Here is a 26,412-nt window from a genome sequence, read left to right on the forward strand (position 1 = left end):
AATCACTCAGAGCTCTTTTTCCTCTTTGTAGCTCACTCTAGATGGGGCCCTTGGTTGAAAGCTCCTCTGATCCTGTCTCTTGGTCTGAGAGAGCTGAACTTACCCCTGAGCTACCATGTCACATATCTTGGAGGTAACTCCTCAGATAGTGCTGGGGTATTAATTGCAATCAGCTGCTCCAGGTTGTATCCTGAACATGGCTCTGTTGACCTTGAAACCATGGATTAGGAGCATTCAGAGGAGCTCTGCAACTGCTGACATTTCCAGAATCCAACACTGGTTCCAAGGCATAGTTTTTAGTGGTGGAAAAACTGGATACCACATGACTGTCCAGGAATAAGCAATAAGGGATAAAAGATTAATTTCTGGTATTTCTACACTATGGAATATTATACAGCTGATAGACATAAATTAGATCTATATGATTTATCTCAAATAATATTGGTTATAAAAGCAAGTTTTAAATCAGTTTTTTTAGAATGAGTCCAAACTCATAAAAATCTACACATGCTTGTATATTTGGAAGAGCTTGGAGAAAGATGACAGGGCACTTGCTAAACTGTTAACATTGGTTACTTCTAATATATGGGCAAAATAACGGGGACCTCTTTTAGAGGATTTCATACCTCCAAGGAATGGATTATTAGCTTTTACTTTGTATATCTTTGGATTTCCTCACTCGTTACAAAATTAGCTGTCATTAAAATTAATGAAAAATTTTAATTTTGTTAGGGGAAAGGGCCACTAAATTTTTCTTAACTTACCCAACAGCATCTAATACAATAAACATTCTATAAATATCTGTGGAAGAAGACAGGAGGAGAGGAGAAACAGACTTAAATATTTGGTAGAGATAAAAAAATAACCATTAAACCACTAATGGCATGATGAAGCATTGTGGAACCTCTAAATGGGCAGTGAGAGAGGGGAAAAAAGAGAAACTTGATCAGGCTGGCAAAATAAAATGGGAAAAAGTGAAAAAAGCAAAGTAAAATAAGATACTATAAGATCAACATTGCAGTTACTCCAATAAATGTAAATGGGTTGAATTTACCTGTCAAGTGAAAAAAATCTTTCATATTGGTTAAAGTCAAGCGTCAGCAGGGCTGTGTTCCTTTTGGAGACTAGGGGAGAATCTCCAACACCTTGCTCATCCAGGTGTTGGCACTATTCAATTCCATGAGGTTATAGGACTGCAATCTCGTTACCTTGGTGACTGTCAGCAAGGAGCAGACCTTAGCTCCTTGAGGCCTCTCAGGCCCTTGCAGATAGCCTTCAACATTTCAGAAGCAGCAACAGGGAGTGGCATCCTTCTCAGGCTTTGAATTTCTCCAGTGATTGGATTGGGCCTACCTCCCCTACCCCTCCATAATTCAGGATAATGTCATCACAAGGTCCTTAATTTTAATCACATCTGCAAAATTCCTTTTGTAAGGTAACATTCCCAGGTTCTGGGAATTAGGGTGTGGACATCTTTGGGGGCCATTAATCTGCCTATCACAGTGAAGGACCTAAACAATTTTAAATAAATGTAGAAAAGGGTCACATTTTTGGATGGGAAGATGTGCTATTTGTAAAGATGTCATTTCTACCTGAATTAGCCTACAAATTCTGTGCAAGATGCTTTAATGATAAGCAAAATTGGATTTTGAATCAAGTGAAGGGATAGATACTCAGAGAAGACTGTATTGCTTAGAAAAAAAGAAACACATTTCTTGCACTTAGGTAGACTTACACATATTCTAGATACAAATATACCAATATCATGCACAAGGGCAAGGTAACATATTCCATTGTTTCCAATATTCTGTTAACATCCAGGATTTTTCTACTCACCTTATTTTAGGAACACATTTAACTGATATTTTGAACCATTTACAGAGACTACCACCCTTTCCTTTTTAATAACCGAAAGCTCCAGACTCCATCATCCTATTTTTCCCCAACACATCCTTTTTACACTTTTCAAATCTGAAACTCATTTTATTTTTCTGTCCACTCATACAGCTTCATGAGAAATTTCAGGAAAAGTTCCTGGCAGTTGTGCACTCTGTCTTCTCAGTTTACTTGTGATACCACTTAGAAAAACGTTTCTAAAGAAACATTTCTTTCCTTAAGAACGATTTCCATCGCGATGTTTCCCTAGAGATGTGGATGGTACTGCGGACTGTGCCAAGGCAGGTTACATGGGTGGGTGCAGATTCTGTGATAAGGTTTTTATCCCCTCCATTTCTTTGCCTGTTTGGGGATGTGGGCTGAAGATGAACAAGAGAAAAATTTATTTGTATCTCCTCCAAAGAAAGTAACTTTAGTAAAACCGCCACTCTTGACTTGCAAAGAAGCTCATATAATGACTATTTACAGATGTGATTAGTTCATTCAAAGAAAAGTTATTTCAAGGCAATTGTCATGCTTTATTAAGCCTAAGTATGTTCGGAATGTATCCCATTTACAAATCCCCGGAAATAAAACAGTCACCATTGTTTAATCCCCAACACCAAACACAGAGTCCTCGGATTTGACTTCTCAGCAGTCATTCTGACCCCCTGGTTATATATAGATCAACTGTGGGTGTCTTGCATTTCTGTATCCAACTTTCTTAACCTTTACTAGGCAAAACATGGGCATAAGCAACCTTTTCTAAGTTAATACTGCACTAACAGAGATCCTGGGAGGTCCGCAGCCCGGCACTGGTCAGGAAGAAGTGGCCGTGAAGGGTCCAGGGAGGTTCAGCCCGATTCTGCAACTTCCCAGAGGGCGGAGGCAACGGCCCAGTCCGCACCCGCCCAGCAGAGGGTCGCGCGAAAATCCCCCACCCTACCAGTTTCAACAATGAACATGCCCACGGATACCCGGATGCAGCAGCTCCGCCCCCGCCCCCCCGGGGGACGATGACGCATGCACATCCAGGGCTTTGCGCAAGGTGGGCGGGGCGGGGCGGGGCGCGGGAAGAGAGGAGAAAGGGCGGCGGTTGGGCGAGAGGGGAGCCACGCCCACCGCGCCAACGTTTCTGCGCATGCTCTGCGCGTCAGCTTCTGGTATTTTAGGCGCGTCTGCGGACGTCGGCGTCCGGAGGTCGGAGGGAGCGGTCGAGGATCTGTCTTTCAAGAGCCGCTTTGAAAGGCCTCTCTTCATCTTCAGCTTCGGAAAGGAAGGCCTCTGTTGGTCCTTTCCTTTGGCCTTCGGTGTGGCGTTGGCGGCCTGTGGTGGTAAGTTTACTGGTGAAGGGGTCGGTCCCAGGTACGTGAGGCGGGGGTGACGCACAAAGGGGACGCGGGCAGGCTGGCCTTTGGGATTGCCACTTCTGGGAGTCGGAGCGGCTCGGTTAGTTTCTTGGCTTGGGGCCCGCCCGCGCGACTCACTTCCGGTCCCCCCCCCCCGGTTGTTCTTAGGCGCCTAGTTTCCGGGTGGGGATCCTGAGAGACGGAGGGAAGTTTGCAGCCTCGGGCCGAGATGTCTCAGTACGTGAACGACCTGTGGCCCGGCTCGCCGCAGGACAAGGAGTCCCCCTCGACGTCTCGGTCGGGCCGGTCCAGCCGCCTGTCCTCGGCGTCCAGGAGCCGCTCGTCTTCTGGGAGCTCTCGGTCCCGCTCCAGCGGCTCGAGCCGGGCGTCGTCGCGGAGTCGGAGCCGGCCCCGAAGGAGGAGCAGGTCCAGGTCCTGGTCCAGGCGGCGCCACCAGAGCAAGTACAGGCGCTACTCGCGCTCCTACTCGCGCAGCCGCTCGCGCTCCCGCGGCCGCCGGTACCGGGACAGGCGCTACGGCGCGTCCAACAGATACCGCCGGTCGCCGTGGCGGCCTCGCTCTCGCAGCCGGTCCGGCTCGCGGGGACGCGCGTATTACCGACGGGCCTACGCGCTGCCGCGGGGGCGGCGCTACTACGGCTTCGGCCGCACCGTGTACCCGGAGGAACGCAGAAGATGGAGGGGCAGCTCCCGGACCAGGTCGCGGAGCCCCACCCCTTTTCGCTTGAGTGAGAAAGGTGAGTCATCTGCCGCGAACCTTTCCAGCGCATCCTTGTAGGTGGCTGGCGACAGCACGAGTACGCGGGCGCACCAGAGTTGCCGTGTAGTGTGGCTATTTCCATTGCTTTTGGTGCCTGTAATCTTCGTAGTTTCGTTGGGAGCAAAGAGGGAAGGGACACATAAGCAGGTTAAGAGCAGTTAAAAGCGCTCTTTTTGGTGCCCAGTTTTAAAGTGGACGTTCTTTTCCCCTGGGGACTAGAAGTCGACTGTGGTATTAAACAGCTCGCGGTGGAGGAAATCCTTTTTCCTAGTGGCTGGCCCTTCTCGGCGGAGCCTTTCTAGGTATTACTAGTGACTCAGTAGTTTATTCCTTAAGCTTTTGTTATCTATTGAGCGGGAAGAAGAGTATCAACTTTTTCCCTCAATACCGTGTTACTGGAACAACTGGATTTTGGTCCAGTATTTTACTTATTAAGATTTTATTTATTTGAGAGAGAGCATGAGTGCGGTGAGGGGGAGAGGGAGAAGCAGACTTCCCACTGAGCAGGGAGCCCTATGGGAGGCTCGTTCTGGGACTCCTGGATCATGACCTGAGCGGAAGGGAGACGCTTAACCGATTGAGCCACCCAGGCGCTGCAGTTCCAGTATTTTAATACAGATGATTTGTTTTAATGCTGGATAAGATCACAGAACAGAAAAAGACATGTAAACTAAAACTCATAGGAGTCTGAAAATGGATTGTATCTGCATTGGTTCATTAGTTGTGATGATTGGGCCATATGTAAAATCTATTACAAAAAAAACTTGATATGTTCAGAGAAACACATTTGAAGAGAAAGGGAAAACAATTAGGAAATTCAGGCCTTTGGTAAGGAAAACTGAAAACCAGTTGTTGAGATTATTTAGGGATGCTTGCTTGCTTTTCTTAGCAAAAGAATGAGGTAGAGAATTTTGTTTTTGTGATTCCAGCTGTATTTTACCCACTAAAATAAAATATTTAAATGTCTTTATTGTTAATCTAAAGAAAATACAAGCTTGTTTTGTGATTGGGCAGTCTTTGGGGGAAATGTACTACAGGATTAACGAATGTCTTGTCTTGTTTTTGTAGATCGAATGGAGCTGTTAGAAATAGCAAAAGCCAATGCAGCAAAAGCTTTAGGGACAGCTAACTTTGACTTGCCGGCTAGTCTCAGAAAAGTTCTTGCATCTAAAGAGACGAACCATGGAACAGCTGTACCAAACAGTGGTGCAACGTTTGAGGTAAGTATTCTAGGTTTATCCAAACAAAATCTTCAGAAAGCTACTGTTGGAAAGATCTAATTGGCCATTTTTCTTTGATTTATTTTAGAGTGCTTCTTGGAAAGCCTAAATATAATTAAGATCAAAATAGCAGCTCTAGAGAAGGTCTCTCCCTCGTGAAAATGGGAGATTAGTGATCTTCATTTTCATGTGACACAGTATTAATTACTTTCATAGTTGTAGGTGGTATTTGGCGATTTCTATGTACCTATCGACTTTTTCTAACTAGCCTTTACAGAGTATTTTATCTGTAGTTTTCATTTGCAGCATTATGTTACCACAAATTCTGTATTCAACATACAGTATAGTTTATCTGCTTTATTTCTGTCTTATAGAAATCATGAATGTGGTCTCCAGACATTGATGAAGAAAATCTGTTGGTAATTGATACATGGGCAAAAACATCAGAGGTTTTACTAATTTGAAGTTTATGTTCACACACTGAAAGTTTAGTTTTTTGTTGGTAGATCCATGTGCATGCTAGAATTTGGGATAGGTACTATTTTGATAAGATACTGAAGACAATTTTTTTTTTTTAAACATTTTGTAATGTGGGACATCTGTGATACAGATGTCCCTTTCATAATATATGCAATATATTCCAGATGTTTTGAGAGATTACAGAAGAAGAGGCCTGCTTCACTTGCAGATAAGTTTATTATAATTTTCCAGAAATGTCCAGGATGTGCATTGGCAAATTGCACTGTGGTCTTAAAGTATAAAATTCATAGCCTTCAAGGTTTAAGGTAGTTATGAGTTTGATAGAATCAGTTAAGATAGGAAAAATGTTCTCTAGATAAACCTATCATTCAAACCCAGGTGTGGGTTTGCTTAAGTATTTAGTAATGAACAAGATCTTAGTCCAGTTGCTTTTTCAGATGATTAGGTTTCCAACTGGCAGACGCCTTAGTTCTTAGAAACTAGGTATTTTCTGGTATGACTTTACTTTCAGAGTTAATTGAATTTGCATCAGGGGAATATAATACTATTTTATTGGGGAAGAGTGTCTTAAGCTGATTATTGAATCAGTTTTGTTAAGGGGAAAGCTGGAATACTAACGTCGTTTAGGCTGTTAAGTATATGATTAGATCCAAGTCGATTTGTGTCTCTACAACTAAATTTATATATGGTTGGGCTGCATTTTATACAGTATGGTAAACCAAGGGTATGGTTTTTTTAAAGTATTTTTTCTCTTACCTGTTCTAGCTGTTGGAAAGACAAGCAGAAGATGGAACTAAAAATCCCAGTGAAAAGCCTTCCCAGCAAAAAAGCATAGCTTTTAGCTCTAACGTAAGTATATCCAGGCATTGACTACTCAAAATTGGACTTAGGGACATAATTCTATTATGTGGGCTTTTATTTTTGTTGGAAGGCTCATTGTTTTTGTGGTGGTACTTTGGGGTATACTAAGCCACTTTAGATAGAATAAACCTTTCATAATTTTTTGTACCATTTTTACAAGTGACCAGTATATGGGCTCCCTCTGTATCTGATACTCACATTTTTGATATCAGTGTTTTACTTTTTTACACATCCCTCCTATACTTGTTGAATTATTTAGAAAGCACATCTCAGAAAACGCTGTAATCAGAATATTTTAAAATCAGCCAAGGGTTTAAACAAAACTGAAAACTCTTTCAATGCATTATTTTGTAATAAACTTTGCACATGTCTGATTTTTCCTAGTAGTTTTTAAAGTAGGCTTTACAATTTGGATCATGTGATAAATATGGGGTCCATTCTTTGCTTTTGGATGGTGTCTCAAGTTTTAATCTTTAATGGAATTATTTAGTATATTTTGTAAAAAGCAAGTATTTTGAGTACAAGTATGTGTTTGCATAGCTGACTTAAGAATTTCTTCTCTTACAGAATTCTGTAGCAAAGCCAATGCTTCAGAAATCCGCTAAAGCTACTGCTGAAGAGACCTCTTCAGGATCCCCCAAAATAGACCAGAAAAAAAGTCCATATGGACTGTGGGTACCTGTCTAAAAAAAGAAAACTAATGTATAAGGTTGGCTGAAATGCACTTTATTGCAAGTGTGTGTTCCTAGCATTATTCCATCTCTGGGAGTCATTTAGTGGTAATTGTTGCAATTACAAACAATGACAAAGAAATATGTAAATCTTTAATATTTAAATATTAACATTTTAGATTTTTCTTATAGATAAGAGATAACACACGTGGACCAGAGGATTCATACAGGTGGGAGTCTTGTACATATACTTGTAAATGTTTTGTATAATATCGATTACTTATGTAAAAGCAAAATTTATAAGAACAGTAATTGATTTGTTTATATTTGTTAATAAATTTCTTGTTTAAATTTGTGTCGCTTTGTTATGTATGTATATATTACATAATCTTAAAGAAGCATAAAGTGTCTCTTGTTTAAAGCCTTGCTAATCCCAAATCCAAATCCATGGACTGACGGCATAGGGTTCACTGACCTTACCCAGTTTGTGAGAAATGCTAAATCTCAAAGTCTCCACCCCAGAGCTGAATCTTAATATTCACCAGTTGATGTGGGTCTTCGTTTAAATTTGAGAAGTTATGCCTAAAATTTATGGAATTCTGGCATAGTATTGTCTTGGACGAGTTAAACTACAAGCTTTAGGGCAGGAGACTCAGCCAGAGAGATAGAAATGGAATGCCTCATTGAGCTCTACAATCTGTGAAGTTTAGCTGCATTTCTTTATTACGCCTTTTTTTTTGAAGTATGTTTTTCTTACTTGCTTTCTCTTTTGCCACCAACTCGTGTAGTCTCAGGAAATAGATTTCCAATAGGGATGATAAGGTAAACAGGACAGGCAGAATATTAGATACGAAACAAATAACTCAGGAAAAGAAACACTCAAATAATATGAATGAGCAGGCAGAAGTCCTGAATTCTTAAGTAGAAGGGACAGTAACAAAGGTTCTCAGGTGGAACTTAATTTGCTGTTAACTAAAGCTGTGCTGTCTAGTATTTTACCTGTACTTTCCAATCAGTACTGGCCACATGTGATTACATGCAGCCTCTCAGTCATACTAGCCACTTCTGAAGTGTTAAGGCTAGTGGCTGTTACTGGAAAGTACAGATAATAGAATATTTGTATCCTAAAACATTGTATGGGGAAGAGCTGCTCTAATAAAATTTGACCTTACGAAAAATTTAAATGGACAACGAACGGAAAATTCCGTGAGAAAGGTTGCTGCTCTGGGTGAACGTGTCCATTTTACATCTAGGTTAACAGTAGTTACCAGGAGGGGGACATGCTTCTAAAGAAGTACGAAAGTTTATGCAGTAGGTTCATTTTTATTCTAAGGAGACCTGAGAACATTGGTAGGCTGGCCTGGTTACAGCCAAATCCAATAAAACATGAGGATTTGAGTTGCAACTGAGAATGTGGCTAATATGAACACCTTGTTAGTATCTTTAGTTGGTATCCTTAGCAAAGTTGCAGAGGGTTTCCTTGTGAGGGAGACTTTGGAAAAGAATTAATGATGTGATAATCTCTCTTACCTTCATTTTGCTGGTAGCAGCATTTGCTGCTCTGATTATGACACGTATTTGAATACTAGCCCTGAACAGCTGAGTGACTGGACAAGTCCCGTAACTCTTCAACCAAACTCCTTCGTTATATAAGAATGGTCTGGGCTAATTACCACTTCTGATACTTCTGCAGTGATTTTTACCTTCGGCATTCTTCACCATTAGCTTTTTCAGTCTATTAGCACGCTTGAGGCTTAGCTATTTCATACTCTTTAATTTTTTGGTCTGTTGGCTCATTTTCTCTTATCTAGTGTCCTGAAAAGAATATGGTTTATATTCTTCATTTTTTTTTTTTCCATAATTGCCCCATCAAGTACTAACAGTGTTCTTGTCTAAGTTCACCTTGTCTGTTGGGTCTGGCCAGGTCTATGGTGGTTAGTTTGTCCTGGGCTTTGTAACACAGAAGATAATGTACTGTGTGTGTAAAGCCAGACTGGCCGTCATTACGTAAGTGGGATGCAGTTGCCCAGGTGTAATACCCTGTTACTGTGTAAGTGGTGGACGGTATAGCAAGATGGCGCCGATGGTGAGAAATTATACCAAGAGACTAGATTCAGTGCTGTCCAGTGAAAATGAGGGAACCACATTGAAAAAGGTAAGAGAATTAGTGAAAGTTTTTTTTACCCTAGTATATCTAAAATGTCATTTCAATATTCTAAGAATTGGTGGCATTTTACTTTTTTTGTAGTAGGTATTGTAATCATGTATTTTACACTTAAAGCACACCTCAGTTTGTCCTAGCCACTTTTAAAGTCACATATGGTGGATGGCCACCATTTTGGAAAGCACATCCCTAGATTGGTTCAGGTGTTAAATCCTTTGCTTTTTTTCTTAAAGTGTGAACTAGAGGAACTGTATTTAAGTCACCATAGCATGCTTCCCTTTCGTTTTCTTTGCTGAAAACCTCTCTTAAGCTTATTTAGTAAAATAAAACTTGGTCTTAACAAGTGCTTTTCACTCTTTCTCTATAGAGTCCTTCGTCAAAATTTTCTTGCAGGGATTTACATGCATTTATTTCCTTTGACCTCTTCCATTTTCTACACGGGCTCTTTGTCCTTTGCCCACTGATGGATTGTATCCTTGGCCTGCTTCTCTCTCTACAAGCTCTTAGCAATTTCCTCCATGCTGCCTTCTACCATCTACTAACTGAGAATTTCCCGAGTTCGTTTCCAGTGCTTACTCCCGCGCTCTTCAAAATGCACCTTTCCTTTGCTGAACTTCTACAATATTGCCTATTTGACCATCCACCCAGTCACCTTCAGAGTAATCCTCAAATCCTACTGACATCTGCTCTTCTGGTTGAAGCAGCAGTGACTGTTGGGGAGTGCTTTTCTCCTCTGGAGAAATCCGTGTTTCCTTTTTTTTTTTTTTTTTTAAGATTTTATTGATTTGAGAGAACACCAGCAGGTCTAGTAGAGGGAGAGGGAGAAGCAGACTACCCCCTGAGCAGGGGGCCCAATGTGGGGCTTGATCCCAGGACTCTGGAATCATAACCTGAGCCAAAGGCAACCCTTAACTGAGCCACCCAGGTGCTCCTGTTTTTCCTTTAAATCCAGATTATGATGTCTATGAAACCTGTCCTTACTAATCTTTCCCTCCTCTTTTCCCTTAGTACGCTGGTACTAAATGTTTTCTTGGTAAATACTGGAGAGCCAAATAAAACAGGTGATTAGTTTTTTTGAGGAGACGGCAGCATAGGTGTGTATTTGTCTTGAATTTTTTTTAAGATTTATTTTGGAGATAGCACTAGCAGGAGGGGCAGAGGGAGAGAGGGAGAGAATCTCGAGCAGACTCCATGCTGAGCAGGGAGCCTGAAATGGGGCTCAATCCCAGGACCCTGAGATCATGGCCTGAGCTGAAACCAAGAGTGGAACACTTAACCAACTGCACCACCCAGGCTTCCTTTCTTGAATTACTATATTTTTTTTTTTTTTAAGATTTTTATTTGTCAGAGAGCACAAGAAGGGGGCACAGGCAGAGGGAGAAGCAGGCTCTTCGCTAAGCAACGAGCCCTACGTGGAGCCTGGGATCATGACCTGAGCCGAAGGCAGATGTCTCTTGAATTATTTTTTTTTTAAACACGTTGTGTGGTTGTTTTTTGTTTTGTTTTTAAAGATTTTATTTTATTTATTCATGAGAGACAGAGAGGCAGAGGGAGAAGCAGGCTCCCAAGGAGCAGGGAGCCAGATGCGGGACTCGATCCCAGGACCCTGGGATCGTGACCTGAGCTGAAGGCAGACGCTTAACTGACTGAGCCACACAGGGGTCCCTCCCTTGCATTATCTTTAAAAGGAAGTCAAAATTACTGCCTCTGTTCTCATTCCCCAGAGGCAATCATATATAGTATGATGTACATGCTGGGTTTTCTTTTTTTTTTTTTAATTTTTTTTTGAAGATTTTATTTATTTATTTGACAGAGAGAGACACAGTGAGAGAGGGAACACAAGCACGGGAAGTGGGAGAGGGAGAAGCAGGCTTCCCGCCGAGCAGGGAACCCGATGCGGGGCTCGATCCCAGGACGCTGGGATCATGACCTGAGCCGAAGGAAGACGCTTAACGACTGAGCCACCCAGGTGCCCCTGGGTTTTCTTTTTTTTTTTAAGGATTTTATTTATTTGACACAGAGAGAGACAGCGAGAGAGGGAACACAAGCAGGGGGAGTGGGAGAGGGAGAAGCAGGCTTCCCGCTGAGCAGGGAGCCCGATGCGGGGCTCGATCCCAGGACCCTGGGATCATGACCTGAGCCGAAGGCAGATGCTTAACGACTGAGCCACCCCGGTGCCACTTTTTTTTTTTTTTTTTTAATGCCTTATACAAACTCTTTGGATATGAGCATATTTTCATGTTAGTATATATAGATCTATCTCATTCTATATTTGAATGTACAACATTAAAGTTTCCCTATTCACAGTACATTGAATATACCATTATTAGTAGCACTTACATTACCATCTTAATCAGCCCATCATTCACTAAATCAGAGCTACTGGTGTGCCCAACTTACTGATACCAGTCCTATTCTTCTTTTCATATAAACTGGAACAAATAACCTCCTTTATTCAGGTTTTCTGTCCTGTATTTCCCATAATTACTACTCAAACTACATGCCCTCATTTTTCAGTTACAGTTGAAATAAGGTTAAAATTTCAATTAGGTTTTTTAAAAAAAATTGTATTATGTAAGTTTTAATAATACTTTGACCAAATGTTTTAATTTACTTTCTTCCATGGGAAATTTGCTTTTGGAAGTGGTGTATTTACAAAATGTCATTAGAGGATCAGTTTCATACCTTCTGGGCTTGCCCCATAAATGTACCTGGGCCCCGGGGTAGAGCATGGGATAGGCTAGCACCTGTTAATTGTGACTACTTCTGGAGAGGGTTGGCCAGGGTGAATTTCCAGGAGCCACTGTTCCCTTCCTTTCACCACCTACCATAGCTTACAAGAAAAATTAGTCCCAATTTAGCATTCTATCTCTGAAGCTCCCAAGTTCAATTCTAGGTCAAGTCCAAACATATGACAAATATAAGGATGATGATGACTCACGTTTGTAGCTAGGAGTTTTAAGCCCAGCAGGGTACACATATGAAGCACACATTCTGAACACATAAATACATGACTTTTTTTTTTCTGAAATGAGTGAATAATAAATATATAAGCATGAAAATACATAGTCATAGAACACTTTACAAATTATAAAAGGAAAGGTAATAGTCCTGGTTTACTGTTACAATTTGGCAGTCAAAACAGTTCCTAAAGGAGATTAGACTGCTGTTCTCTTTCTAAATTCTGTTTAATTTCAGCTGTGTACTTCCCATAGAATCTTTCTGCTTTCTTGTTGAATTTGGCATTCCTTTCATTAATGTAGTCGATGTCTGCATCATCATCATTATAAGGACGTCTCCAGCTATACTTGTCTCGTTTTTCAATTCTGGAGGAAGGAAAAAAAATTGACACAATTCAAAATTGCCTTCTTTTTTTGATTTTAATAACACATGCCCAAATAGTTAACTAAGAGTAGAATCAGTAAGGGAAATATATACAAAATTCTAAGCTGCTTTCTTTTTCTTTTTTTTGTTTTACAGATTTTATTTATTTGACAGAGACAGAGATAGCAAGAGCAGGAACACAAGCAGGGGGAGTGGGAGAGGGAGAAGCAGGCTTCCCGCTGAGCAGGGAGCCCGATGTGGGATTCGATCTCAGGACCCTGGGATCATGACCTGAGCCGAAGGCAGATGCTCAACGACTGAGCCACCCAGGCACCCCTCTTTTTTGGTTTTAAGACTGAAAATCTCTTCAGAAAAAAATTCTTTGAAGAAATATGTTCATTGAACTTTAATGAATTTTATAAGTTAATAGTACTGTCAGACGATTTAGTTTTAAGATTGGGAACACAAGTTCATGTTGAAAATACAAGGGCAGTGACATTACACTACTTTGAGAGAATTTATATATATACTGCTGGTTCTGCCTAATAATTACCCTATTCAAACACAAATATACAAGTAATAGTGATGAGACCACTCTTCAAACTAGTAATTCAGGCATTCCTTAATTTCTACCTTTTGCTACACTTCAAGACCACAGTTAATTTTGTCATGAGGCATGAAATCAGTACTAAAACTTAAGGCTGCATGATAGTACTTACTGCTTTTCCAAGTCTATGACCATCCTATCAGTTTCCTCTGTGGAGGGTACATGTGTTCCATGAAGGAGACTGTTGGATGTCGGGTAAAACTCCTCTCCACTGAGAAAAAGCAAAGTGTAAGTAACACTATAAAGATTCTATACCAGCAGAACTAGACAATGTTTAGTGGTCAAAAATGGAAACCTCTGGGATCATATCTGATTTCAAAGAAATAGAAATCAGACCTGAAAAAAGGTACTTAAGAAATCACCTACTCTAGTGCTCAAGTGAGGCACCAGCTGAGGACCAGAGGCTAATGGACTCACCCAACCAAGTCGTACAGTGAGAGAGCCTGAATGAGAACATGGTGTGCTCTGAATAATTTAGAGCTCTCTCTACTCTACTCCACTATCCCTATTAAAACAGTTGTGATCTTGGGGTGCCTGAGTGGCTCAGTCGTTAAGTGTCTGCCTTCGGCTCAGGTCATGGTCCCAGGGTCCTGGGATTGAGCCCCGCATCGGGCTCCCTGCTCAGCGGGAAGCCTGCTTCTCCCTCTCCCACTCCCCCTGCTTGTGTTCCTGCTCTTGCTCTCTCTCTCTCTGTCAAATAAATAAAATCTTAAAAAAAAACAAAACAAAAGTTGTGATCTTAAGCACATTACCTGTCTTAGGGAAAGAGCAAGTGCAGCTTAGCACTGCTTACTGCACCTGATCAAAGTAGATATCCTGCATAGGTAAGGGACACAGTGACAACAACAGTAATCATGATGATGAGACTGCATACAGCACTATGTGCCAAACATTAAGTACACTGTAGGGATGAATTCATTTAATCTTTACCATAACCCTATGGGGTAAGCACTATTATTCCCTGTATACAGATGAGGAAACAGGGAGAAAAACTGTGACACGTCTAGTAAGTGGTGGAGCCGGAACCCAAGGCCAGGAAGCAAAGCTCCAGAATCAGCACTCTTAAATTCAAGTCCTTCCAGGTGACATGCTAAGAATATACCATTAAATCACTTACAGTTTTTCTCTCAGTCTTTCATAAGTTTCCACGTCAGGTTTGATCTGCTTGGTCAGCCGATGATACTGGTGTAACTGAGCAGCAGCATAATCTAAAAGGAGAATCCAGACTATTTTAGATGTTGGGCATTATTAGACCTGTTATTAAGAGGCCCATTCAATAAAGTAAAAGCCAGTTTTACCTGAGAATCCCAAGTCAGGGTTTTTCCTCCTCTACTTCCTCTCCCATCTTTCTGCATCTTCTGCACTGATCTCCAGCAGCTTCACTTTCTCCTAGTCCTCCCCTCTTGCTGCACATTCCTAAAAAGGGGAAAAAACATTAGTTTTATTCCCTTATATAATTCTTTGATCCCTTTAAAATCAAGAGAGGCCTAAAGACTGCTATCAAGACTGTTTAAGTTGATTAGCTTGAAAAGAAAATTGTGTGCAATTTGCTATGATCTGTAAGAAGTAATACATCTAGGGTTGCCTGGGTGGCTCAGTTGGTTGGGTGTCTGGTCATGATCCCAGAGTCCTGGTATCAAGCACCACATCAGGCTCCCTGCTCAGCGGGAAGTCTGCTTTTCCCTCTCCCTCTCTCAAATAAATAAATAAAATCTTAAAAAAAAAAAACAACCCATCAGAGCTGCATTTCTTATTTAAAAAAAAACCAAAAACCTCTATAACACTGACACCAAAAACAGCCATGGTGGACACATTAGGTATCCATTAAAATCCTTTTTCCCCTCCTTTCCTAGCTCATGGCTGCCCATTTCCCAACCTCCCCTGCAGTTGGATCAGGCCAGATGACTTGGGCTGCTCAACAGGGAGCTGATACATGAAAGACTCATGAGCTTTATAGTTTTGTTTTTTTTTTTTAAGATTTTATTTATTTATTTGACACAGAGAGAGAGAGCACAAGCAGGGAGACCGGCAGGGAGAGGGAAAAGCAGGCTCCCTCTGAGCAGAGCTGGACGTGGGGCTCGATCCCAGGACCCCGGGATCATGACCTGAGCTGAAGGCAGACGCTTAACTGACTGAGCCACCCAGGCGCCCCTATAGTTTGTTATTGGTGGAGCTTTTGTTACTGTAGCTTAGGCTCTTACTCTAATAGCCACTGCTTATGCCACTCTACGTGCCAGGCACTGCTGTTACGTGTTTTACACATTTTAGTCTTCCAACTCTCTCAGAGCCAGAGTGCTCACCTTCCATGCCATATACTGCCTCGACAAAACACAAGAGAATCCTGGAATCCACAGCTTGTGAGGATGGTGGAATTGTACTTACTTTTTTCTCTTCTTCTTCCTGCAGCTCCCATTCCAGACGAGCTTTTTAGCCTCCCAGTTTGCAGGTAATTTAAGTCTTTTATCTTCCTCCACAACTTCCTGGTGATTTAACTTTCGAGCTTCATTCTACCACCAGAACACACAAAGTTTGTCGACACAGGTATGGAAACAAATCTAAATAGACATTACCTGTCTTCTTGTATGGCAGGCATCCAAAGCAGACCTTTGGATTTTATCCTGAACGGCGGAGAGCCACTAGAGAATTTTACGTTTGTATTCGTGTTGGGGGAATTTTATGGAGGGTGAGATGAGGAAGTCAACACCTATTCCTATAACTTTAAATATTCTTTTACTACTTTCAAGGAACCAGGTGGTAGGGATGGAAAGAGCTATGGTTTGGAAGTAAGAAGACCTGAGGGATATATGGACTTGACTACTCTCTGGCTGTGTGATGTAAGCAAGTCTTTTAGGACTGGATTGAAACAGGGCTTCCCACAGCGTGAGTTCCACTGACTGGAGAGACTTGAGAGGATTTTAGATGCTACTGAACGACACTGAGTCACACACTGAGAAGGTGATTCCATTTTCATGTCTCTTTTAATTCAAATTGGGTCCAAGACAAATTCTCAGCAACTAATGGGTTTAACACTTCTGAAAACACCTTTCCTAACACCTCCTTTTAAAAACAAATAGGGTAGGGGCACCTGGGTGGCTCAGTCGTTAAGCGTCTGCCTTCAGCTCAGGTCATGATCCCAGGGTCCTGGGATCGAGCCCCACATCAGGCTCCCTGCTCGGTGGGAAGCCTGCTTCTCCCTCTCCCACTCCCCCTGCTTGTGTTCCCTCTCTCGCGGTGTGTCTCTCTGTCAAATAAATAAAATCTTAAAAAAAAAACACACAAATAGGGTAGGAGACACCATCAGAATGCAACCCACAAAATCCTTCCGACTATGGGAAGCTACAGAAAAAAAACAATCTTTTTTCCCAACCAAATCAAACAAAATGACCTCCCCAACCCAAAACAAATAAAACACAAAAAACTCAAAAAAAACCCAGAAACAGAAAAGATGAAAAGAGAACCTCTAGGGGTGCTTGGGTGGCTCAGTCATTAAGCGTCTGCCTTCGGCTCAGGTCACGAATCCAGAGTCCTGGGATCAAGCCCCACATCAGGCTCCCTGCTCTCTCTCTGTCAAATAAATAAATAAAATCTTTAAAAAAAAAAAAGAAAGAAAGAAAGAAAAGAGAACATGTAAAGACATAAAAATGTAAAATTCCTATCTTAAATAGTAATATTACATTTAAACAGCAATTTAAAGATAAACACTGAGCAAGTGGACAGGTGGTCACATGTATAAACTGTGAAGGTGATGGGAGAGAGACTCCAATCTAATATTTATGAAGTTGAGAAAGTTTTTAGATCACAGAGTTAGTGGCAGAGTTAGATCAAGACCAAATTTCCTGATTTCTGGCTGTTTTTTCCCCCTATCTATGAATATTTTAATATCTCCTTTAAGTAATCTCTACACCCAATGTGGGGCTTGATCACAACCCCAAGATCAAGAGTTGCATACTCCACCAGATGACTTGGGCTGCTCAACAGGGAGCTGATACATGAAAGACTCATGAGCTTTATAGTTTTGGAGTTGCATACTCCAGCCAGGCGCCCCTTTGATACCTTTTTAACAATACCACCATCACATTCCCAAAATAATTAATTCTTATCCTGTAATGTTCACATTTTCCTGATGGTCTCAAGTGTTCATTATTTTTTACAGTTTGAATTCAGACAAGTTCCATATATTGTGATTAGTCAATACATCTCTTAAGTTTTATTTAATCTACAGTTTCCTTCTCCATCTTTTTTACCCTTGCTCTTTTGAGGACTGTGAAAATGATCAGGCTGACTGTCCTATTTCCCAAAGTGCTAGCTGCCTCCCTATGATGTCCTTTAACAGGCTCCGTTGACCCCTGTATTTCTTGTAAATTGGTCATTAGATCTAGTGGTTCCATTCAGTTCAGGTCATATTTAACAAGTCTACTTATATGAAGCTAGTGTTATATACTTCTATCAGGAGACACACAATCTCTGATTTTCTCCCTTTTTGTGATGTTTGCAGTTACTGATTACCTAGATCCAGTGATCTATTAAAGATTACAAAAGCATGATGTTTGAATTATATTATTACTTCTTCACATAACATCCAGCCTACTCTTTACACAGTATTTCAAATTAAGTATGTGTGCCTGACTAGCTTTTAAATTGAGTTTTTCTGGGCAAATACAGATAACTACACTCCTCACACATACCCTGTCCCCCGCTGCCTACAGGCCTCCCACCCTAATGAGGACTCTGCCTTTGCATTTGTTCTTACTGCTTGGATACCTCTTCCCCAACTCCTTTACTTATCTGATAATATCCTACTCATCTTTCAAGCAGCTTAGCTGTCCCATTAGTCTTTTTTTTTTTTTAAGATTTTATTTATTTATTCATGAGAGAGAGAAACAGAGGGAGAAGCAGGCTCCCAAGGAGCAGGAAGCCCGATGTGGGACTCAATCCCCGGACCCTGGGATCATGACCTGAGCCGAAGGCAGACGCTTAACCATCTGAGCCACCCAGGCGCCCTGTCCCATTAGTCTTTAGTTGTCTTTTTCTTCCCTGAATTTCCGAGGCACTTTGTTCCTCCCTCTAACATACAATTACCAAGTCGTGGAGTAATTTTTGCTTATGGACCTGCCTCCATAACCAGACAGGAGTCTTACCACACTTACCACTGTATCCACCCTATCTAGTTGGTTATGGCACACTAGGAGCCCGGGGGTGAGTGGGGAGGAGGGTGTTAGGATGAATGAGTGAGTGGCCAACCTGCTGTGCGACAACAGACAAAACCAGTGTCTGGGTCCAGAAACGGATTAAGTGAGACATTCTAGAAGTGAGACCTAAGCATGAGCATTTTTAAAAAGTTCTAGAGTGATTCCAGTGTGCTACCGGGGTCGAAACCACCGGGAAAGATCTTGCTTCAGCACCGCGGGTCAGGCGCGCTGGTGCGGCTTGCTCGTCCCTCCAGCAACGCGCACGGGCCGCCCGGGTGACAGGTCTCGGCTCCTCCGGGGCTACTCACCCGCTTCAGGGGCAGCGCCCGGAATGCGCAGCCTCTGTTCGTGCTTCTGGGCGGGCAGCTCCCCCTTCTCCGCGCTGTCCACCCGCACCTGCGGCGAGGAGGACCGACTGGAGGCGGGACGGCCGGGGCCGGTTCCCCGCCGGTCCCGCCGGGCCGGGCCGAGCCCTCACCGCCGTCCCGACCCACGGTGTGGGCGCCTCCCTCCCTGGCATCGCCTCTACGTCTAGGCCAAACCTCTAGCCGCAGACGCCCTTATCCCCAACCCCTGGGCAAAGCCTGCCACCCACCCTCTCAACCTCAGCCTCAGCGGCCATCAACCAGCTGCGCTTTAGCCCTTACACTTCCGGCGACAACAAATAACTTTTCCGACTCTCTCGCTCACTTCCGGCAGCCTGCAGCCGCAGGTTTCGGGGGAAAACCCCGCCCCTTTCTGCGTCTCCCGGGAGATGAGGAACCAATCACCGCCCGTCGCAGCCCTGGGCGGCATCCGATTGGGCCAGGCCTGCGCGCAGGGGCGTGGAGTAGCGACACCTGGGCGGCGCGGGTAAAACCGGAGGAGAGACCCGGCGTCAGCGCCGTCGGGACGGCAAAGAGGAGGAAGAGGGGAAAAGGGAGTAAACCACCAAATTTGTGAGAAAGCGACCCAAAGCACAAGTTGTGCCCATTAACCGACGGACCTTATAGTTCAGATTTCTGAATACCAAATACAAAGCAGATTCACGGTTACCATCACGTCACCCTGTTTTAATCCCTGCCTAGCAGTTTATTGTCGCCCCGCTCAGTACAACGTGAGCTCCAAGGGAACAGGTGATTCCTTGTGGCCCCAACGGTATCTGGTGCAGGGTATGAACTAATTTCATACTGTTGAATGAGTGAACAGATTGGTTGGGGATTATTTGGTATCTGGAGCATTTTCGTGATGCAGAAAGATTTCTTGGATTAATTTGAGGCTTTGACTTTCTTCTGAAAATTCTGCACAGAACAGCATTCTTCATATACCTGTCCACTCATTCAATAATGAACTGTATAATCGCTCTTATTTATTTACTAACTATTCTTTGGTTCATCATCTATGAAAAAGACAGTAAAGCAATACCCATGTCACAGAGTAGTTTGAGGACAAATTAGATAATATGGGTGAAGTATCTGTGACTAGTACCTGGCCCATAGCAAATGATGAGTAACTGCTGACTTTTACCGGTTGGCATTAGATGTGCCCCTCTCCTGCCTGCGGTTTTCTTAAATGTCTTTCTTCAGGGAAGCCTTAACCTCCACCACCTGAAGAGTCAGTTTCCCCTCTTATAGCTCTTCATACTTTCTTCTTTGTTGCATTTACATAAATGTAATTAAATACATGTGGAATTTCTTGTTTAATGCCATTAATTTAAATGAGACAAATTTCTTAACTGCTATCAAAGAAGCAAATCTAGGCCTTTATTTTTTCTGTATCATGGATGATTTGACAGAGGAGTCTTACATGTATTTACATTCTTTAGGAATACAGAAATGTCAGTGACAAAATTATTTACAGTAAGATCACATCAGAATTACAGGTTTTACAAAATATTTTGTCAGAACCCTACAAACTGAAACCACATAATTAAGGAGAGTTTAATGAAGGGACTGTTTACAAAGTTGTAGACTGGGTTAAGAGAAACCAGCAAAAGAAAGTGAAGCATTCCAGGGCTAGCAGCAGGGGGAAGCCATTGCTACCCGTAATCCTAAAGAGGTGAGGGAAAGATAGGATAGGAGAAGGTCTTCAGACGGAAGCCATGACTAAAGAAACCAGCCCATAATCCAGGCAGGGAAGAAATATCCTGACCTCATTTCTCCCAGACTTCTTATCTTCTGTAGGTGCCACTCATTGGAAGGATCCAATGAGAAGAGAGCCATAAACAAGAGAGCTTATTGGTGCAGTCCATAGAGGCCAGCACTCGTGGGTGCAGAACAGAGTGGACACTGGTGGAAGGTGGTTCTAAAGGAGCAAACAAAATATCTAGCACAATTCTTTTCACGGGACATGGTAACAATTTCATCATTCTTTGAAGTCTTAGAAGAGCTCTTTGTTCAAGTTATACTTTACATAGATTTATAAGCTTGTAACAAAGAACAGAACAAGTTGTGTGGCCAATTGAATTTCCCAAGATGAAAGATCTTCCATCCTATGTGCTATTCTTACAATGTGACACTGACACACCTCCCAAGGAGATGTAAGATCTATACCCCTAATCCTTGAATATGTGACTGCGGAAGAAGTGACGCTATGTGACTTCTGAGGCTAAGTCATAAAAGGGGAACCAGATTCCACCTGGTTCTTTTGGGATGCTTGTTTTTTGAACCCAGTCACCATTCTTTGAGGAAACCCAGACCAAATGGAGAGGTCATGTAGGACTGAAAATTGGTACAATCCTTAGGGAGGGCAATTTGGCAATATTTATAAAAATTACAAAGGCGTTTACTCTTTGACTCAGCTATTACACTTCTGGGGATTTATGCTACAGGTGCAATTGCACAGATATAAAATGACTTATGTACAAGGATTGCTTAGGGCATCTATTTGTTTTCTCATACGATTTAGTAAAGATGACATGATAGCAGATTCATTGGGTGAGAACACACAATACTCTTTGTTGGCTGTCATTAAAGCTTGTTGGGTAAATTTGGTAAAGCCTCTGTATACATCATAACATCTTGGCCAACACAGAGAACAAAGACAGTGGGATGAATTCTCCCTCATGCCCAGGGAAAGCCAGGGTGCAATGATCTAACCATCCACGTGGAAATCATGGCCTAAGATCCATGCCACATAACCACTGAGCTCCATTCAGGGCTGCTCAGTAAACACCTGGACAGTGTGACCTATCGGTGCCAGACCAGTCACTTTCCTTCAGTATAACAGAATGCTCACAAAGTTCCAGATATCCATCCCACATCTTGGATGTAATTGGGTTGGTTCTGTTTAGAGTGATTTTGTTGTTGTTGTTCCCAACACAGGGGTGCCTGGGTGTTCAAATGTTCATATCCTGGGGTAAACCACATAAATCCATCCCAAATGTGGGTATAGCCAACCATGGTTCTGACAGTCATATTTTTAGGATTCTTTTGGTTAACAAGTTGGTGGGCTGCCTGCATAGTTTGGTTAACAGAAGAAGAATACTTATGTCCTGTGTCATTAATAGTGTGTGCTGTAGGCCAGGCTTCTGGATCAGGATTACTGATGTCAGATGTACTAAGGATACCAATCTCAGCATGTTCTTCCTTAATGTGTTGCATTAGGACCTTCCAACCACCCCCCAGGAAGGGGTAGTATCCACCATGGTAATTCTAACAAGCTAGAGAGAGGAAGCTGTCCACATATTCAACAGTTGGATTGATTTTTATTTTTGGCAAATGAGTGTGTCTACTGCAGAAAGACATTTCCATCAGTTGTCCGTCCATGACTGGACACCATAGGATAGACAGAAACCCAACCAAATGATTTCTAAAAATTATATGATTGTACTTGGGCTATGAATTTTCTGTGGATTTATTGCCCATCTCTATTGGGGAAATTAATATAAGAGCTCCAGGGCTTTGGGAGCAAATGTGAGGCAAACTCACATTTGTATCTGTGTTAACCTAAACCAGTTCTAAAGAACTGGAGTTTATTAAAGAGGGTATTTTACCACCAGCAGAGAAGCCTGACCTTGTGTCAAAGATCAAAAGTCATGAGAATTCCAATCAGAAGGAGGAATATCGCAAATATTTCAACTGGCTTAATCATCCTATAAAATGCTCATATAGCCTTCAAGTTTCCTTAAATATTAAGTATTTAGGCACCTAAGTATTCATAAAACTCCCCAATATAGACAAGTATTTCTACAATCAGAAATGCAAGGATCAGGGTTACATGTGTGAATAAAACTTTGGATAGTAGAGCTGGTATAACAATCATAGGATAAGAGGAATAGGAGAGTATAAAGTATGATGAAAAAAAATTTTTTTTGGTGGGGCGCCTGGGTGGCTCAGTCGTTAAGCGTCTGCCTTCGGCTCAGGTCATGATCCCAGGGTCCTGGGATTGAGCCCCACATCGGGCTCCCTGCTCCGCGGGGGGCCTACTTCTCCCTCTCCCACTCCCCATGCTTGTGTTCCCTCTCTCGCTGTTTCTCTCTCTGTCAAATAAATAAAATCTTTAAAAAAAAATTTTTTTTTTTTGAAATTGTAATATACAGGCCTGGTCCAGAGCCTTGGGATAGCTGTCTACTCAGATGTCACCTGCTTTTGGGATGGCATAAGTTTTAATTTTCTGATAGCGATGGATTGCCCACCAGGTATTAGAGCTTTCTTTAAATGGGAACCATGAACCCAAGAATCAATGCCTTTGAGTTTAACTGCACAAGGATTTGTCCAAGGTAACCTGGTAGGGTCTTTTCCATTGAGGCTATAAAGGATCCTTATGGAGATGTCTTTTCCAGTAGACAGAATCTCCAGGTTGAAGGTGGTCCTGTAGGATGTCTGTCTCCTGGGAGCACTCTGTGGAAGAACTTTTCTACCAAGCATGCATTTTCTTTAAGGCCTCTATCACCCCTTGTAATATTCAAGCATTTATCCTTTAATTAATAAAGGTTCATGAACTCCTGAACTTAATCTCATAGGTCTCCCAGGTACGATCTCAAAGGACAATAATTTATGTTTCTTGAAAGGTGTGCACCTTAAATTTAACAATATAATTGGCAGTAACTTAAGCCAGGGTGAGTTAAAGCCTTCTCTAAATTTAGCTAGTTGGGTTTTAATTATACCATCTGTCCTTTCTGCCAATCCTGACTACTAATGAAAATGTAAAATAGGCCAAATATCAAAATTGTCTTAATTATTTGCCCACTAATGCGTCCGTCGATTGCTGTGCAATTCAGATGGGATTCTCCCATTGGGAGTGATATTTCCTAATTATAACTTGGCTATTGCTGATGCAGTGGCTCTGTGACAGGGGAAGCCTTCTACCCAATGGGCATACATACAAATCATTACCAACCCATATTTACATCCCTGAGAGGGTGGCAGCTGGATAAAATCCAATTGGCATACCTCAAAGGGTCCTGAAGGCAGTGGGAAGTGCCCCATGGAATTGTGAATAGGTTTCTCAGATTTATGTTTTGGACAGATTGGACAATGCTGATAGATTTCAGATGCAGCTTTGTGGGAAGGGTTCCAAAAAGTATTATTTTCCCCAATTTATCATTTTTTCTGTGCTCCAGTGGGTCATTTCATGAACTAATTTTGGAGTAGTTTTCTGTGCACAATCAGGAAGGACAGGCCATGCATCTGACCCAGACCAAAGATGGATAGTCGAGTCAAATTTGCAATTTGATTTGATCGTCTTTTCTTTTCCTTAAAGGTGGCGTTCTGTTGAGCATCCTTAGTTATTTGTTTTAAATCACCAATAGCGGTTGAAGTGAACATTAATTTTAGGGTAGAACAGCTTGGCAAAGCTACAGCTTTTGCGGCAGGGTGTGATACATGGTTGCCTTTGCTTTTCTCCGTGTTTGTTGCAGAGTGGCCAGGACTTTTAATTTTAGCTAATGACTTTGGTAATAGAATAGAGTCTAATAGTTCTAACGCATAAAAGCTATTTTTAATCTTTTGGCCAGAGGAGGTTAAAAATCGTTGTTGTTTCGAAAGCATACCAAAACCATGCGCACCACAAACGCATACCTGCTATCATTATGTCATATCAGACATTTGTCTCTTGCCGGAATGCAAGCTCTAGTTCAGGTCAAAAGTCCAGCCTGTTGAGGTTTCCAGTTATGGAATGAATAAGTCACAGCGATGGAAGGTACAGCATAGGGAATAAATGTAGTCATTGGTCCTGTAATAGGGTTGCGTGGTGACTGATGGTAGATACATTTCTGGGGAGCACAGCAAAACTTATAAACTTGTTGAATCACTATGTTGCGCACCTGAAACTAATCTAACGTTGTGTGTCAACTATACAAAAGAAATGAGAACGGTTCAACATGTTGAGCTGCAGAGGCCTCAGGTAGAGGATGAGCCTCAGTTCTCTCTGTAGCTGGTTACAGAGTATCCTGCTGATATTTTCCTGTTTTAACCCTTAAATAAGAATTGTCAGTGAACCAAATTATTCAGCATTTCTGGTAGGGCTTTCTTGAAGATCTAGTCCACGAGTCCACAGTGGACCAGTTGTAGTAATATAGTCACGAGGAATCTCATCAGAGGCAAGAGGCAAAAAAGTTGCAGGCTTTAAGGGTGCCAGGCTGGCTTGGTCAGTGGAGCGTGGGGCTTGGACTCACAACCCCAAGATCAAGATCTCTTATGAGTCTGAGCCCCACATTGGGTGTAGAGATTACTTAAAAATAAAACCTTAAAAAAAAAAAAGAGTAGCTGGGTTTAAAGAGTGACATCTGGTCACAGAGATGTTTGAAGGTGACAGCAGGAGAATGTCAGAAGAAGTACATTTGCTAGCAGATGAGAGCTTTCACCAAACGTGAAATTTAAATGATCCAGGGGAATTCATGATTGGTTCTTCTGTGTCTTCTGACAAAACAGCAGTGTCTGCTAGAGCTCTCACGCAGGGTGGCAGTCCTTCAGCCGTTGGGTCCAGTTGCTGACTGGAGTACCCTGAAGACCTGTGTTGGTCTCCATGTCTCTCTGTCAAAACTCCTAAAGCATTAGCTTTGTGTTTGTGAACAAAGAGGAAGAAGGGCAATTGATAATTTGGGGTGCCGCAGAGCATGGATTGAGCAAGGTGTTTCACCTCCTCGAAAGCCTGTTGGTTTAATTTAGTCCAATGGAAGGGCTCTGGTTACGGTGCCTTAAGTAAGGAATTTAAGGATTGAGCAATAGCAGAGAAATTAGGAATTCAATTCTGGCAATATCCAGCTGATCTCAGGAATTCCCACAACTGTTGTTTGGTTTGAGGAAGGGGAAGGGAGCCAGTGCTTTTTATTCTTTCAAGATTGAAGAGAAATCCTTATTCACTAGTGACATATCCCAAATATTTAACTTGGGGTATTTTATTTTTTTAATTTATTTTTTTCTCCCCCACCGCCGACTTGGGGTATTTTAAATTGTAATTTTTCTTTTGCTACCTATGTCCTTTTCCAACTAACTGTTTTAACAGTTGGATACTGTCAATTGAACAAGTTCTTTATGAAGGGGAGCAAAGAAGAAAGTGGTCCACATATTGTAATAAGTAGAATTTTGAAGGGAGGTTACATCAGCTATGTCTGCTTTTAAGATTTGGGGTAAATAAGTAGGGCTCTCAGTGTAACCTTGAGATATAACTGCCTATGTATATTATTTTCCTTCCGAGGTGAAGGCAAATAAAAATTGGCTGTGTCCACAGGTATACTGAAGAGGGCACTACATAAATCCACTCCCGTGTAGATTTGCTGTCTGGAGGAATAGTAGAAAGTAAGGTGTGAGGATTAGGCACACGTGGATGTTGTGGAACGGCAACATTATCGGTTGCTGTAAGGGCCTGTACAAACCTCCATTGGCGTTTTATAAATACACACACACACACACACACACACACACACACCTCGATTACAGGTTTAATCCCTTCAATGGCTTCAGAATTTAGA

At 42.1% G+C, this 26,412-nt stretch overlaps 1 protein-coding gene and 1 pseudogene across 4 annotated transcripts; one reads left to right on the forward strand and one right to left on the reverse strand.

The window, feature by feature from the left end:
• Positions 1 to 3,021: 3,021 nt before the first annotated feature.
• RSRP1 (arginine and serine rich protein 1) lies at positions 3,022 to 7,592 on the forward strand. Of its 3 annotated transcripts, none has more exons than XR_004924445.2 (5): positions 3,022 to 3,209; positions 3,393 to 3,982; positions 5,074 to 5,644; positions 5,870 to 6,554; positions 7,134 to 7,263. XR_004924445.2 is itself a non-coding variant. In XM_036115032.2 (5 exons), the coding sequence occupies exons 2-5, from the start codon at positions 3,454 to 3,456 to the stop codon at positions 7,251 to 7,253; spliced, it is 885 nt and encodes a 294-aa protein (XP_035970925.2). In that variant the 5' UTR covers positions 3,027 to 3,209; positions 3,393 to 3,453; the 3' UTR covers positions 7,254 to 7,592. The 3 variants fall into 3 exon arrangements, 1 of the variants encoding a protein (XP_035970925.2); XR_004924447.2 differs by having other exon boundaries at positions 6,471 to 6,554; XM_036115032.2 differs by having other exon boundaries at positions 3,027 to 3,209; positions 5,074 to 5,225; positions 6,471 to 6,554; positions 7,134 to 7,592.
• Positions 7,593 to 12,408: 4,816 nt separating this feature from the next.
• On the reverse strand, positions 12,409 to 19,316 carry LOC118549895 (pre-mRNA-splicing factor SYF2-like; annotated as a pseudogene). The gene is made up of 7 exons (XR_013447619.1): positions 19,169 to 19,316; positions 18,830 to 18,994; positions 15,715 to 15,839; positions 14,631 to 14,748; positions 14,450 to 14,540; positions 13,445 to 13,543; positions 12,409 to 12,727 (listed from the first exon to the last, which is right to left on the reverse strand). The product of XR_013447619.1 is annotated as a pre-mRNA-splicing factor SYF2-like (transcript).
• Positions 19,317 to 26,412: the final 7,096 nt, after the last annotated feature.

The sequence above is a fragment of the Halichoerus grypus genome, chromosome 5 (assembly GCF_964656455.1).
Source record: "Halichoerus grypus chromosome 5, mHalGry1.hap1.1, whole genome shotgun sequence".
Taxonomy (NCBI): Eukaryota; Metazoa; Chordata; class Mammalia; order Carnivora; family Phocidae; genus Halichoerus; species Halichoerus grypus.